This window comes from Haemaphysalis longicornis, unplaced genomic scaffold, assembly GCF_048455015.1.
Source record: "Haemaphysalis longicornis isolate Haplotype H1 unplaced genomic scaffold, Haemaphysalis longicornis Haplotype H1 scaffold_2, whole genome shotgun sequence".
NCBI lineage: Eukaryota > Metazoa > Arthropoda > Arachnida > Ixodida > Ixodidae > Haemaphysalis > Haemaphysalis longicornis.
Genome location: NW_027526295.1, coordinates 124,787,276 through 124,801,579, shown reverse-complemented (window position 1 = coordinate 124,801,579; position 14,304 = coordinate 124,787,276). Strand labels below are relative to the sequence as shown.

The following is a 14,304-nucleotide window of genomic DNA, read 5'->3' as shown; positions in this document are numbered from 1 at the left end:
TGTTTTACTTACAGAAGAGTGTCACTTTTCAACAAAGCTTTTTTTTTTCTATGAACTAATTGGAAATTACAGCTTTCGTATCTGCATTGACCCTAAACTATTCAAGTTAACTATTACTTGCCTCGTATTCGCTTCGAAAGCCAACAACGCTATTCACACACGCCTCCTACTTTTGCATTTAGGACAAACTGTGCCACTATCTACCATTCAGTACAAAATTTTCCCACACCATATGTAAGTCACGCGCTCTCGTCCTCTCGTCTCGTCACGTGCTCTCATCACATCTTTTAGGTCGGTGTAAGCCGCACCATTTTTCTCAAGAACCGTCAAGGCAGGCCACCACTGTCCTATTTTTCTGTGACAGCACTGGGACAACACTGGGACTATCGTGAGACCACCAAAGACTGTGACTGCACAATCATTAAAGGGGCCACAAAGCCAAAACGCAACATCGGTTCATTTAAAAAAATTCCTTGTCCTGGTAACAATAAAGTCGAATTCCGCTACAACTAAATTGATGGGACGTGTGAAAAATTTCATCGATAGCGGAAATTCGTTGAGGCGTAATCTGCCCCAACACACCATGGAACGGCAAGAAAAATAGCTCCGTATTTTATTCGCCCATTGACTGCATAATGCAATGTTTAGAAAAAGGAATGATGTGCAATTATGTAGTGTTTATTCGGATAGCCATCAGTAATCTGTTTTTTACCGGCACGTAAAGAGTGCGTTACGGGGGGGGGGGGGGGGGGTAGGGGGGATGAAGAAATGCAGTCACCAAACATACTGCTGTACAACAAGGCATATCTACTGAGCCAATTACTTTCAGATAGCTGCTGGATATGGATTGGCTGTAGCTCCGGCTTGACGAACTGGACCTGCGCCTCGCATAAAGATGGTCAGCCACATTGTTATCACCAGCAAGCAATGGCGTCCATCTACGAGTACGTTTTTGATTATGGGGGGTGGTGTGAGCGCATGGCGCACGTTTTCCGCGAAACTAAGCACTCTGAATGTATAAAAAGTTACAGGATAGCTGGCGCTGCTCATTTTATCACAAATGTTCAAACCTATCCTCACCGAGCGAAAATTTCGTTGAAGCGAAAGCAGGGCAAACAAATGGTTTGTTGTGGTGCGGACTTTGTCTCATTGACTTTCTATGGCTGGCTGACGGGGAATTGGAAATATTCTGTTGAAGCGATGGTCGACTGCAACGCCAATGTTATCGCAAATGTCAAACAAATAATGTATGTATTAAAGCACGCAGAAGAAGCCGTGGCAACTCCCCAGCCAATTTCTGGTGAGTTCACTGCGACATCACAGTACAGTAAAACCTGGTTACCAGAGACACTGTTACAAGAGACACTTGGTTATAAGAGACATCTGAATGAAGGCGGTTTGGTTGGTTCTCCTATGTTCACCATGTTAGCAACATTGCATACAAGAGACCTTGGTTACAAGAGGCATGTTTCCGCGGTCCCTTGAGTGTCTCCTGTAACGAGGTTTTGCTGTATCTTGTTTGTGTGCCACTGACTTAGTGTTTTTTTTTCTTTTTTTTGGCGCTACACGAAGTTATAGATTACCACTACCAAGTAGCCCAAACTCAAACTCTAATAAGCCACTGGCAAGAAACATCACTAAATGATCGCAGTGAGACCTCTAGTTCCGTCTGATCATATGAATTCAATGGCGAACAAGCAGTTTACACTGATAACTATGTGTATAGTGCGGGCCCTAGTGCGGGCCCTGTGTGTTTAGTACTGGCCCTTCAGTGTTCAGTGCCGGCCCTGCCTATAACACGTCCCCGCGGTGCAAAATTTCGAAGCTTTTCAATACTTCTCGCGTTTTTCATTTTAGAAAAATGTCTTTTGTGCCTAGGGTGGAGCTCGGTGAGCTCCCAAGGGCTAGTGGCATTTTCAAAGTGAAGTTGTGTTTTGTCCTGGCCCTTTAACATGGCCGCACTGCAGCAGCGGGCGCACAAATTCAGTGATTCAGCGGAAACTTGTCGGGATGAAACATGTTGCGGTAAAAACGACTGACCCTGACCAAAAGAAACTGCTAACACTTTAAAAACAAGCATTCAAAAGGTGTTTCAGCTTTGCTAAGGAAGTGCCATTCACAATGGGCTTTGTAAATGCCTTGTTTACAATGGCCCATTGTAAGGTCAAACACCTTTTGAATGCTTGTTTTTAAAGCGTTAGCAGTTTCTTTTGGTCAGGGTCAGTCGTTTTTACCGCAACCAGCAGCAGGAGGAGGATTCCCTCACCAGGAGACGGTGCTTCCGCTGGACCACCACTGGTAGAGCCGCTGGCCCCCGGACTGGGCACCAGGGCGGTACTGGTACCGCCCGGAGCGGCGTCCTGCGGTGCGGGTAACGCAGGCGTTGAGAAACGTGGCATCCCTGGCGCGTAAAAGGGAGGGGGAGGTGGTGGGCTGTAGAAAGCCGGTACCACAGTGCCAGCGCCCGGTCCCACTGGTACCAGAGCCCCCGACTCCGGTGTTGGTGTTGGCGAGGTTGAGGGGGGCAGGGCCAGGGGCTGGCTGGACGACGGAAGCTGCAAGGAAGCTCCACCTGCGACAGAGAGCAGGGAGCGGTTGCAGCAGGCGTCTCGAAAGCACCCTTGCTCTTTACAGTCTTAAGACTTGCCAGAGCGAGTCTGCGGCTAGTCCGAGGATCCCTATACGTACCATAGAAATATAGGTGACAAATAAACGACAGATTGCTTCCTGGAAAGTCCGTGGTGAGTCCGAGATTGGTAATGGAAGAGCCCCACTATTGCCGCCTGATCCTAGTTGATCAGATGGTGCCTACTGGAGCGTTAATTCTTTCTTTACGGCACCATAGGCCATTGGACACGGAGCTCCCATAATTTCAAACGTCCCGCGAAAACTAAAAATGGCGCCTTGTGGACAAATAACTCCATCTGGCATATTTATTGACAACTCCTTTTTCAATTTTACTATCTTTTGTTGACATTTCGCGTGCGGAGATGGCACCGAGAGTGAAATTAGAACCCGCGATAGCGGCGAGTTGTGCGGAAATGGCGTCCACTTCACGGCGCACTCCGCAAAAGTGGACAGCCATGGCAGGGACTTCGGCAGCTGCTGCTGCTGCTTTTTGTTACCCCGGCAGCAGCGATGACTCCAGCAACAATGTGGATTTGTCAGATTTTAGTTTTAACAGGGGTGAGACAGCTGAATCAGATTTGGGAGCAGTTTTTGGAGCAGCGAAATCTCGATTTTGGAGCAGAAGAACCTTGATTTGGAGCAGAAGAACGACATTTATTGTCACCTTACGAGCCTAAAAAATCCAATTTTTGGCAACTCGAAGGGTGGGGGGGGGGGGGGGGGGGGGAGTGCACTTTTGAACGTACCTAACACTGAAACAGCCTTTCAATAAAGTTTTTTCTACCAGAGTACCACAAGGTACGAACACTGCAATACCCTTTTCCAAACTATTTTTAAATTCTTAGGCTCTATGCCTAGATAGCGTGGGTGCAGTTGAAAATATCGAATTGAAAAACTAAGCAATCGTATGGCCTTTTTGTTATCATGTGAATGCCGAGATTATTATTTTTGTAATCGCAGACTCGGCTTTACACACAAGTGTAAAGCCACGGCAAAAGTTGTGCAAAGCGAGGTGACAGTCGCCGCACCCCACCAGCCCTCCCATTTCAATCCCCAAGGTGCACGTTCACTCCAAACATAATATGAACGTTGGTATGTTTAGCCACCTCCCATTTGGCATTAAATTTGACTTCGGGTGGATGAACCATTCTCACTAGCACGCAATAATAGTCCGTCCCGCTACTGGACACTGCTTGCACATTTTGCGGCGATGTAGCCTGCGCCGCCCCATTTGCAGTGTCGATCATCCCATTACCGCCGCTCGCAACCTCGCTGTCAAAGGCAGCAATAACTCTGCGTTTTATAACACCGCGAAGAATCCAAAATATCACTTTAAGCACGCGCACCGCGCCTCACACTCAAGGCCGAAACACGGCGAATTTGTGAGCGCCACATTGTTTTTGATGAATTCCCGTTTTTGGAGTCGCGCAACTTCCGGCAACAGATCAGACGACTAAATGTAAACGCAGCCATCCCCATAACTAAAACCATGGTAGAAATCGGCGTGAACCACGAGCAACGGCTTCGCCAGGCAGCCCTGTTTTCCAATCTTCACCACACCAAGATGGTGGCGCCCAGTAATGTCGTTCTGGAGCACGACCGTCTAAAGCTGGTCGTGTTCGAGAGATACGGGGCTCCGGAAATCGCCGTATTTTTTTTTTCAACTTGCACGAGTGGTTTGCCGCCTCAGTACACAAGTATTTTTTCTATAGGACTTTGCAATGGTTTTCGATGGGAAAACTTTAAAAATGCACAGAATATAACGTGTGCAACCCTACATTGCGACTTTCGAAAAAACTAATGTCGGGGACAATTTTATGGGTTTTTGTATTGCATGATTAATCAATTCAACCTTTACAAACAGCATCACCTTGGGGGTGGAGGAAAATTATGCCGTTAGTAAGCATTTTTCCCCACTGAAACTCACGGAAGCATTAAAATCCTTGGCTGTCAGACTGTTTTGGCGCAGTTATTGCAATTTTCGAGCTTTTGGAGCAGCCTGGCGCAGGAAAACACTTTTGTATCAAAACTGCGCAATATGCGCAGCTGTCTCACCCCTGTTCTAATGAAGATGTTCCCATTCAACAGCCTCAGACTTTGACAGGTGCTGCCAGTTGAGGTTCGTTTTTTACGTCTTTATAAACAAAACGTGCCGCCTATCTGACGATTGCAGTTTTACTCTTATGTGTAGGGTCTGGACAACCTGCGGCAGGGATATTTTGCCAAATGCACTTTGTCGTATCGCGTTCTCACCTTCAAGGTAGCCCGGCACTCACGTCATATTAAGCGCTGCAGAGCAATGCACGCCACTGCCCAAGAGCACTAAATTTGTTTTTGTTTTGTTTTGTTTTTTACCGCTGCAGTGATAATGATTTTGTGTGAGAACACAAACAAGCATGCTTGGATGCATATTTTAGAGAGACCAACATGCTCTCAAGTAGCTTTGCGGAGTGGCACAGCCGCCAGGGCCAGAAGGTTGACGGGCCCGCAAAAAATCTATAACTTGGTGTACAGCGTTGATGTATACAATGAATCATAGTTTAGAAACACAGGAACAACTTGTATATCTTAGAATTCCTAAAATAATTTTTAGGCTCAGTACAACAGCCCATATACATTGTGCGCATACTTTTTTGTGCATTTTTTTTTTCTGTTCAATTGACCAATAAACTGCAACCTTTCAGAAAACTGCTGTGATGTGTTTGAAAGAGCAATCCATAAGCTATAATTTCATGCGTAGCAATACTAAATGTGTCCACTAGCTCATGAGAAAAAAAGTTTAGTGCAAGCACTAAAAATCGGCTGTTTTTCCGCCGCAACGAAAGAGTTAGGGCCCCACTTGTGCACGTCAGCCAAACGAGTTTTTAATCTCCGAATTCTCTCAACCCTGCTTAGTTTGCTATCCATCCTCCACATGTAAGCTCGAGCACAAACTCGGTTCACCGCATGAACCATTTACTCTCCGCAACTTCACTTTCTTTCTGCTTAAACATTCTCCAACTGAACTTAACACCTAACTTACATCCACTGACCAATCTGAATCTATTTGTGTTTTGAGTAGCCAAAGAGAGCAACAAATTAGACGTACAATGTCTGTCACGATCTCCGAAGAATCCTCCATTCCTCCAATCTGAACTTGAACACCTACTGACATCCACTGACCAATCTGAATCTATTTGTGTCTTGAGTAGCCAAAGAGAGCAACAGATTAGACGTACGACGTCTGTCACGATTTCCGAGGAATCCTCCATTCCTTTGATCTCAGTTAAAGCTGAACGCCACACGAAACGGCCTCCAACTACCCCCGACAACCCCAGGGGAGACGGCCCCCCCTTCCTCACCATCGGCGGGGCCCTCGGGAGCGGTGAGTTCGGGGAAGGCCCCCGCGAGGGGGAAGAGGAAGGCGTCGTCGCCGAAGTCGTCCTCGTCGGGCTCCTGGTCCACCTCCATGTCTTCGACCCCCGAGGGGGCCAGGGCCAGGTTGCTGGGCAGCAGGACCGAGCGGATCGTGCGCAGCGCATTCTGCACCACGCACGTCTCCGGGTACCACTCCGACAGCCGGAGGTCCGTCACCTCCTCCACGCACGACAGCTCGTCCTAATTGGGGGACATCAATCGCTGCATTCACGCCACAGCCGTCACAGCCCCAAACCTTAAGGGGGGACGTGGCTTTCAAAATCAACTTTTTTATTTCTTTGTGGATTTTGATGAAAATTGGCACAGCAACTGGAAATGCTTCTGTGATAACACTATAAAAATTTCAAAGTAATATTTTGAAAACTTTTTTATGTATGAAATATTCTTTCTGTTCCGCTTGTACCGAGCTTGAGCGGCTTATAAAACACGATAGAAAACTTGTTCGAAGTGCTTTGCATTCCCAAATGAATGGACGAGGTCGTGACAGTTTTAGAATTTTTTTTTTACAACACAATGTCTTTTGGTTTTCATTTTTTTAGAGATTATTGTGCAACAGGCATGTCAACTGTGAACGATTATTTGAATAAAAAAATCACAAAAAACAAATCTGGAAAACCAAAAGTGTCACGACCTGAACAGTTCATCAAGGAATGTAATGCAAGAAACGGAATCAAAATAGACCCAGCGGTCATGAAGAAATCCCTGGTACAAGCGACACAGGTGGCAAAAAAAAACGTTTTGAGAAAACGGCTTCCGAAGTTGCAACATAGGTTTCACATATCAGAAGTCGTCACGGTTGTAGCCTTTCATGTCCTTTTGAACATGGGGCTTCTGGAAGGCCTTGCCTTGAAATTGGAGTGCCTTTTACAGCCTTTCTCTTTCCAGAAAACATAATTTTCAGCTCCTCCGTGAAGAGTACATACCCCCTTTGCAAACCAAACGGAGGGGAGATGGGTTTCAATGGGCTTTCAATGCAAAGTATGGTTAGTTGGTTGGCTGTATCGCACTGGACAACCTCCTTTTGCAGTGTTGTCACCATGGCAACAAGTTAAGCATTTTTTTTACTTAAATTTGACCATTTTTGGCTTTTTTTATGTTTTATCTTGCCTGGCACAGCAACTTAGTACTAATGTGCAGGTGTTCATTGCCAAAAGTTTGCATACCACAAGGATGAAAATGAGCTACTTTGAAGCTTGGTAGAGTATTCTGCATAACTCCCAACTTCAATGCAAGAGCATATTTTTTTTACTACTTTTGACATTCAAGGCATCCAATATTTCTCGCAGCACAGCCAGTATTACCTGAGCAATGGTATCAATAATTTCCCTAAAAAAAATCACTGTTAAATGCTGCCACAGTAACGTACATTTTTAACGCAGAGAGCATATTTTTATTCCTATATTACTAACTCAAACCAGTTTGCATGAAAATTACAAGTGCACGGGAAACGTTGCGCAAGAAAGGCGATATGGCTCGCGCGCATCGCAGCGCACGCTTACCGCGACATATCGAACTTTGATTATACCTGATATGGCTGGTCAGGTCGCTTTTAAGATTAAATCTAACGTCGCAGGCATTAATTACAACTACTGGCGTTCAATCGTAACCGGTTGCCCAGTCATGTGATGCTCCAATGCGCGTCGGCTATGCCGTGCGCACCGCAGCGTTTGACGCGTCGACTGTTTCTTTCCCAAGACTAGCGAGCCCACAATCAAATCACAGCAATAACTAAGCGTGTAAACATCGCAAATCCAACTAAAAGTTCACTTCACGAACCGCTATCGCAAGCGCGCACACCGCGTCACCCTCCGGGGTCTGGCGACGGTAGAGTCACGCGCCCCACGAAGCGTTCGATGACCTCCGCCTTTCGAGCCACACAACTTCCCGTAATCCGGCTCGTTATCTCTGGCATTCCCATCGCGATAACGTCCGTGTTGAACACCACAGATTGAACAGAAACTCGTCCGAGCGCAGCGGCGAAAATGAACTCAATCCACTCGCTACGCAGCTCAGGCGGCCGCCATTTTGCGTTGCGCCCGCAACATCCAATCAGGAGGGTCGTCGGTCTGCGCCCCGACCGGGGACCAATAGCGCTTCAGCATCTATTTCTAGCTTCGTTTGTGCGTCGTTTCTTTTCTGCCGTTTGTGCGTTTGTGAATGAACGAAGATAAAAGAGACGAGCAGAACCGGAAAGACGATCGCTCGGCCGATCTAACCATATCAAAATGGCCGCGCCCGGTAGCACCGTTGCGGAGATAGAGCGCTCCGAAAATTGCTGTTTTTTCGCCCTTTTGCGCTGATAGTTTGTCACCGCGCCTGACAAAAGTATTTTGTTATGCCACTTTGCGACGCTTTTCAGCGTAAAAACTTTGCAGACGCACAGAATAGGAAACATAGAAGCCGAATATGTGGGTTTCAAAAAAACGATGTTTTGGTCATTTTTCCGAAGTTGAAAGCCGCGTCCCCCCTTAAAACAGCAAGCATGCTTCCAATAAACACAGGATGACGCGGGTTTAACGGGGTACACATGTCTTTGATCAAAAAACTTTACTTTCACAGTTATAGTGATAAAAATTTGGGTAGATATGTAGTTTTTCATTGTGATTGTAGATATAAAATTTGTTTTTGTGCGAAAGAAATAAAATCAAATTTGTTCAGGTTTTTTATATTCGATTTTTTGACAGCTTTTGTAAAAAGACTGCCAGAGGGATGCAGGTGAACAAGGTACCAGGTGGGAACCAGAAAAACTTGTTTTGCCTACCAGGCCCAAACTTCAGACGGTCGTAACTTCTGCTACAGACCAGTTAGAATGATACTGTTAGTCTTATTGCACTCCTTGATTTGTGCACAGCTCACTGGTACCTTGTTCACTGGCATCCCTCCAGCAGTTTTTTTTATAAAAACTGTCAAAAAATCAAATATAAGAACCTGAACAAATTTGAATATATTTGCTTTGCACCAAAACAAATTTTATATGTACAACCAGAATGACAAACTACATATCTTCCTCAATTTTCATCATTGTACCTGTAAAAATAAATTTTTGTTTTAAGACCATTGTGCCTCCCTCCTTAAGGCTGAACTGCAAAAATTCTCTTTTTTGCTTTTGACAATAAACTGGCTAAAACAGAGCAGCAGGAAGATTGAAATAACAACTGGCAAGAACACATGCATCACAGTGCATCCCACCTTGCAGTAAGCTGCATTTTAGGGCAAAATTCTCGTATTGCTCGCATCCTAGCTTTATACTCTGAAGACATGTCATCGCTGGTGTGGGTTGTAAGCGCGAAAATATGGTATGTCCTTCAAATTTGAAAAGGCCTTTCAACTGTCCTCCCACACACTCGTACAATCGCACTCCTACTTTCCATCAGAGGTGCAGTGAGTGAAAAGGAACAATACAAATGGACCGCTTTTCTAATGGGTCATCTCTGTCATTGCTTTGAAAAACAACAGCTGTTTTTAGAGTAAGAGCAGGTGGAATTGTTAGTTGAGAATAACCAAGGAAGAATGACGTTGCTCACACACAAGCAAGACGTGTGGCGCTCATTGCATGTACAAGTCACTTGGGTAGATCTCACCAACTCGTAGGCTGCAAAACACTTTGCTGAGACAACAGGACTACAATCACGTGTTTCGTGAAGTAGCTACTCAAAGTCATATAAAAAGTGGACGCTAGAAGTTACTATGCTTACCACCTTGAAAGCATGAGAGAAAAGAGAGACAGGGATTATAAGCATGTCTGGTGATGCTGTTGACATGTGAAAAGCAGCAGTGGACTGTGCACAGCGCGAACAAAAAAAAAAACCACAAAAGGAAGAAAGAAAGAAAGGAAGAGAAAAAAGAAAGCACAGCTTGACTAGTGGTGCAAGGCTGGAGAAACAGCAGAGCTGGTGGCCCCTCTGCCTTCGTCGGAGACCCAGCTGTTGTATCATCATCATCAGCAGCAGCAGCAGCCCATTAGGTCCACTGCAGGACTAAGGCTTCCCCCAACGACATCCAACCGCTCCTGTCCCGCGCCACTCTGGTCAATTCTTTGCCTCTGAATTTCCTTCTTTCATCCCTCCATCAGGTCATTGGCTTTCCTCTTTTTCCAGACCGGTCCCCCAGTGTCCACCCTGCCACCCTGGCAGTCGACCGACTGTCATTCATTTCACTTAATTACGTAGTCACCCCGAGTCCATTTCTTTTTCGTTATTTAAACTACCGTATTTACTCGCGTAATGAACGCACTCGCATAATGAACGCACCCCCAACTTTAGTCGCCAAAATTTGGATTTTTTTTTCTCCCGCGTAATAAACGCACCGCCAACTTCGATCCCCTGCAGTCCCGTCAACAAGCTTTCCCACTTCACTCGCTTCGGCTGATGATGATAGTGCATGTAACTGAGAGCCATCTGTCGGAAGGAAAATGAACACTCCCCACCGCGGTGTCAGTGGGACAGCCAATCAAAGCGACGATGTTCTAGCCCTACTTTTTTCTGTTATCCGTTTGCTCGTTTCTCTGCTTGTTTCTCTGCTTGTTTCTATCCCTGTGTTGCGTTCTACCGTGGGCGATGGGCCGAAACGTCAGTTACACGGCCGGGTTTAAGTTACAGGCGGTGGAGTACGCGCTGAAGCACGGTAATCGTGCTGCCGGTAGGCACTTCGGAATTGAGGAAGTCCGCGTGCGTTACTGGCGTAAGCAAGAGGACAAGCTGCGCACTACGAATCGGGATCGTCGTGCCTTTAGGGGACCGAAGACCGGAAAGTTTCCTGATGTGGAAGAGGAAGTGCTACAATACGTCCGGGACCTGAGAAAGGAAGGCTGTGTCGTTTCTCACGAAATGATCCGTACGCAAGCGCGAGCCACAGCCAGGAAGCACGGCATCGCGTCCACCGCTTTCAAAGCGAGCAATGGGTGGACAACCCGCTTCATGCGGCGCAACGGACTGTGTTTGAGGAGGCGCACCTCGCTCTGCCAGCGACTGCCTCCTTGCTACGAACAGAAAGTTGTGGATTCACGGGTTCGTGATACGTCTGCGGCGGGACCGACAGTTCATTCTGTCACAAATCGGGAACGCCGACCAAACTCCCATCAACTTTGACATGCCCATGAGCAGGACGGTGAATGAAAAAGGAGCACGCAGCGTGCTCGTCAAGACGACAGGCGCTGAGAAACAGCGTTTCACCGTAATGCTGGCCATCACGGCACACGGAAGGAAGTTGCCTCCGTACGTTATCTTTAAAAGAAAAACTCTGTTGAAGGCCAACCTTCCAGCCGGCATACACGTACGAGCCCAAGAGAAGGGCTGGATGTCGGCCGACCTAATGGCTGATTGGGTCCGCACAATCTGGGGACGGCGACCTGGCGCCCTGCTTCTCCTGTCTCTCCTCGTGCTCGACAGTTTTCGCGGCCACCTGTGCGAAAACGTACGCTGGGAACTGAAGGAGCTGCGCACCGAGATCGCCGTCATTCCGGGTGGCCTCACTTCGGTGCTGCAGCCCCTTGATGTCTGCGTCAACCAGCCCTTTAAGGACGGTGTGCGGCGCTTGTACACTGACTGGATGGCCGGGGGAGGGCACGCTTTGACGCCGACCGGCAAGGTTAAGAGGCCATCCGTCGAGCTTGTGTGCTCGTGGATTTTGGAGGCTTGGCGCTCGCTGCCAGCCTACTTGATCTCCAAGAGCTTCAAGAAGACCGGCATCGCAAACGCACTGGACGGCAGCGAGGACGACCAGTTGTGGGAGCAAGACACGGAAGCGGCCAGCGACCTGGACGACGGGTCCAGTGACTCAGACGAAGAGTGAGCGTCCAGAAACGATGAGTGACGTGCAATAAAACGGTGTCTGTGTGCAAATTGTGTACGCGTATATTTCCTGCAAAAGGTAGGTTGTCTAACGCATTTTTTTTAGGATTACTGCCTTTTTTGATCATCCCGAAAAATGTTTCTGAAAATATACCGCGCGTAATAAACGCACCCCTAACTTTGCTTAAGTTTTGCCTAAAAAAAAGTGCGTTCATTACGCGAGTAAATATGGTATGATATATTCTACTCTGGTTTGTTCTCTGATCCAGAAAGCTCGTCTCCTGCCTCTAAGTGTTACTCCGATCATTATTCGTTCCACGGCCCATTGAGCCTACGCAAGTTTCCTTTCAAGTTGTTTAGTCAGGCGCGAGTTTCCACATCCCCTCACATTGATTTCCAAACTTGCCCCTCAAAGTTCTCCATGACTGGCAGGCCTGGGTCGTTTTGTCCGCAGGCTTTCACGTCTCTCCCAAAGTGGACCGTGTTATAGCACGCGCTGGAACCCACGGCGAAGTCCAAAGCCAACGCCTCCACTACAAACCCAAAGGAAATGGTGCGCGCCCGCAATGTGGTGATAGCTCAATCGGACAGACGGCGGTTTCATGACGCGAGAAACCCAGGTTCGAGATTCCGACGACGAGAAGCGTTTTTTTTTCTCTTTCCAATTGGCTGCACATGTTATTGTTCCCCGTCGCTGCTAACCCCGTACCCCTCGGGCCTTTGGGGTGGGTGGCCCAGTGTTGCTGGTTTCCCGGCGTAAAGGCACCAAGTTCGATTCCCGGACCACCTTTTTTTTCTTGAGGCTCCAGCCTTTTTTGGTGGGACAGACAGATTTGTGTCGGCCTCCACAGCTCTGCTGTTAAAAGAAAACAACGGGGGACAAGTGTACACGACCTCCAAAGTGATGCCACGACTGTTACCTCCTAGACGTCCCTCTGGCTTTAACAAGTCGATTTCAAGTTCCCGTATATTGCAATAAGAAAAAATTAGCGCTGTTTACTATCACCGATTTGTTTCATACTGACGATGACAGCATAAGCATTCCATCCTCACCACACTAGCAGTATCAAGCTCTCATTATCAACAATGGAATGAGCGAATTCCAGCTTCATCTCCAGCAAATACCCGTCCATGTTCACTTCATCAAAGCAGAAGGAAACTGTACTTTGAAACTGCTAACAACTGCAGCACCAATTTCTAGTCCACGAGAACCCCGAAACGAAAATCCGTGGTGGCAGAGCACAAAGGCACCAACACGCGCTGCTTGAGAGGTCAGAAAACAAGAACCAGAACAGCATCTGCCCACCTTGTCCGAGACCGAGTGTGGGTGGAAATGGAGGGCCATCTCCAGCAGGTAGATGGTGAGAGCCACAATCTGTTCCGGAACCTCGGGGTCCTTCAGGGCCTGCAAGACGAACGTAGGAAAATTTTTGCGCAGTGCAGACGTGCCTGAGGTTCACTTTGTGATGCAGAACGAAGGCATCCACTATGACGCATCCTTTCTATAGCAGTGCCAATACCGGAAATGGGAATAGGCATAACAGGAAGTGGGTGTGGGCATGTTGTCTGCCAGGTGCAAAGGCCGCATTGCCAATCAGTTAAAAGAAACATTAGCAGATAGCATTGTCCAGTTGCTTTGTTCAAGCCATTATTTAGCGACACTACGTTGATTTCAAGGAGGAGAAAGCAAGTTGATGTAGCACCGTGAAGTGCACCACCTTACTGCGTATGAAAGGGTTGTCACTTTGGGACAACCTCTCATTGAACAAATTTTAAAATTATTTTTCTGAATTTTAACGACCTGAGTTTGGAGATGCAGCTTCTGTGCAAGTGTATACAATTTGGCAGGACTTTACAACGAGCGCCCTAGAACAATAAACAAAGTTTTGGCATCCGCAAATGACCCACCTGTGCCTAAAAATTTTTAAAATGCAATACAACAGGAGATTAAGGGGGGACGAGGGTCTTAAAACTAACTTTTTTATTTATGGGTAGAAACTTATAAAAATTTGCACACGGATGTGCTTTTCTCTGTAGATTTCAAATATGCAATTATATTTGAGCTGGTGCTGCTAGTTCAAAAGTTATCATACAAAGTCTAAACCACAATTAGGTAATTTCTTACGCAGCTTTAATGAACTTTCGCATTGCATTTTGTCGCTTTTAATTACATGAATGGATAGCCAGAGAGTTCCCATACCCGATGACATTCTTCGTTTTTCTCTAAAGTCACGGCATCCTAAAAAATATGTCAAGTACAAAAAATGGCAGTATTGGATATTTTGGCTCATCAAAATAACTGCAAGTCATTATTTATGCGTAGCCTAAACAGAAAAACTAAGAATGTCATCGGCTGCCTCAGGCTGTACTGAAAAAAATGGTACCAAGATTGACCTTATGAAGCAAAAAGAAGTTTCCAAAAAGCTGCGTAAGGCTGAGGGAAGTGACCAAAAATATGAAACTGAGAAAA

The 14,304-nt window shown here is 46.7% G+C and overlaps 1 protein-coding gene across 4 annotated transcripts in view; it reads right to left on the bottom strand.

Annotated features, from left to right (window-relative positions):
• Ubr3 (Ubr3 ubiquitin ligase) overlaps window positions 1–14,304 on the bottom strand; it is a 167,232-nt gene that overhangs the window by 63,243 nt on the left and 89,685 nt on the right. For 3 of the 4 annotated variants that reach the window (XM_077698229.1, XM_077698227.1, XM_077698226.1), the window contains exons 14-16: window positions 13,141–13,239; window positions 5,970–6,225; window positions 2,267–2,572 (exon numbers count right to left, since the gene is read on the bottom strand). In XM_077698229.1, the coding sequence (XP_077554355.1) occupies window positions 2,267–2,572; window positions 5,970–6,225; window positions 13,141–13,239 (661 nt within the window). The remainder of the gene's footprint in view (window positions 1–2,266; window positions 2,573–5,969; window positions 6,226–13,140; window positions 13,240–14,304) is intronic. The other variant, XM_077698228.1, reaches the window with a different exon arrangement.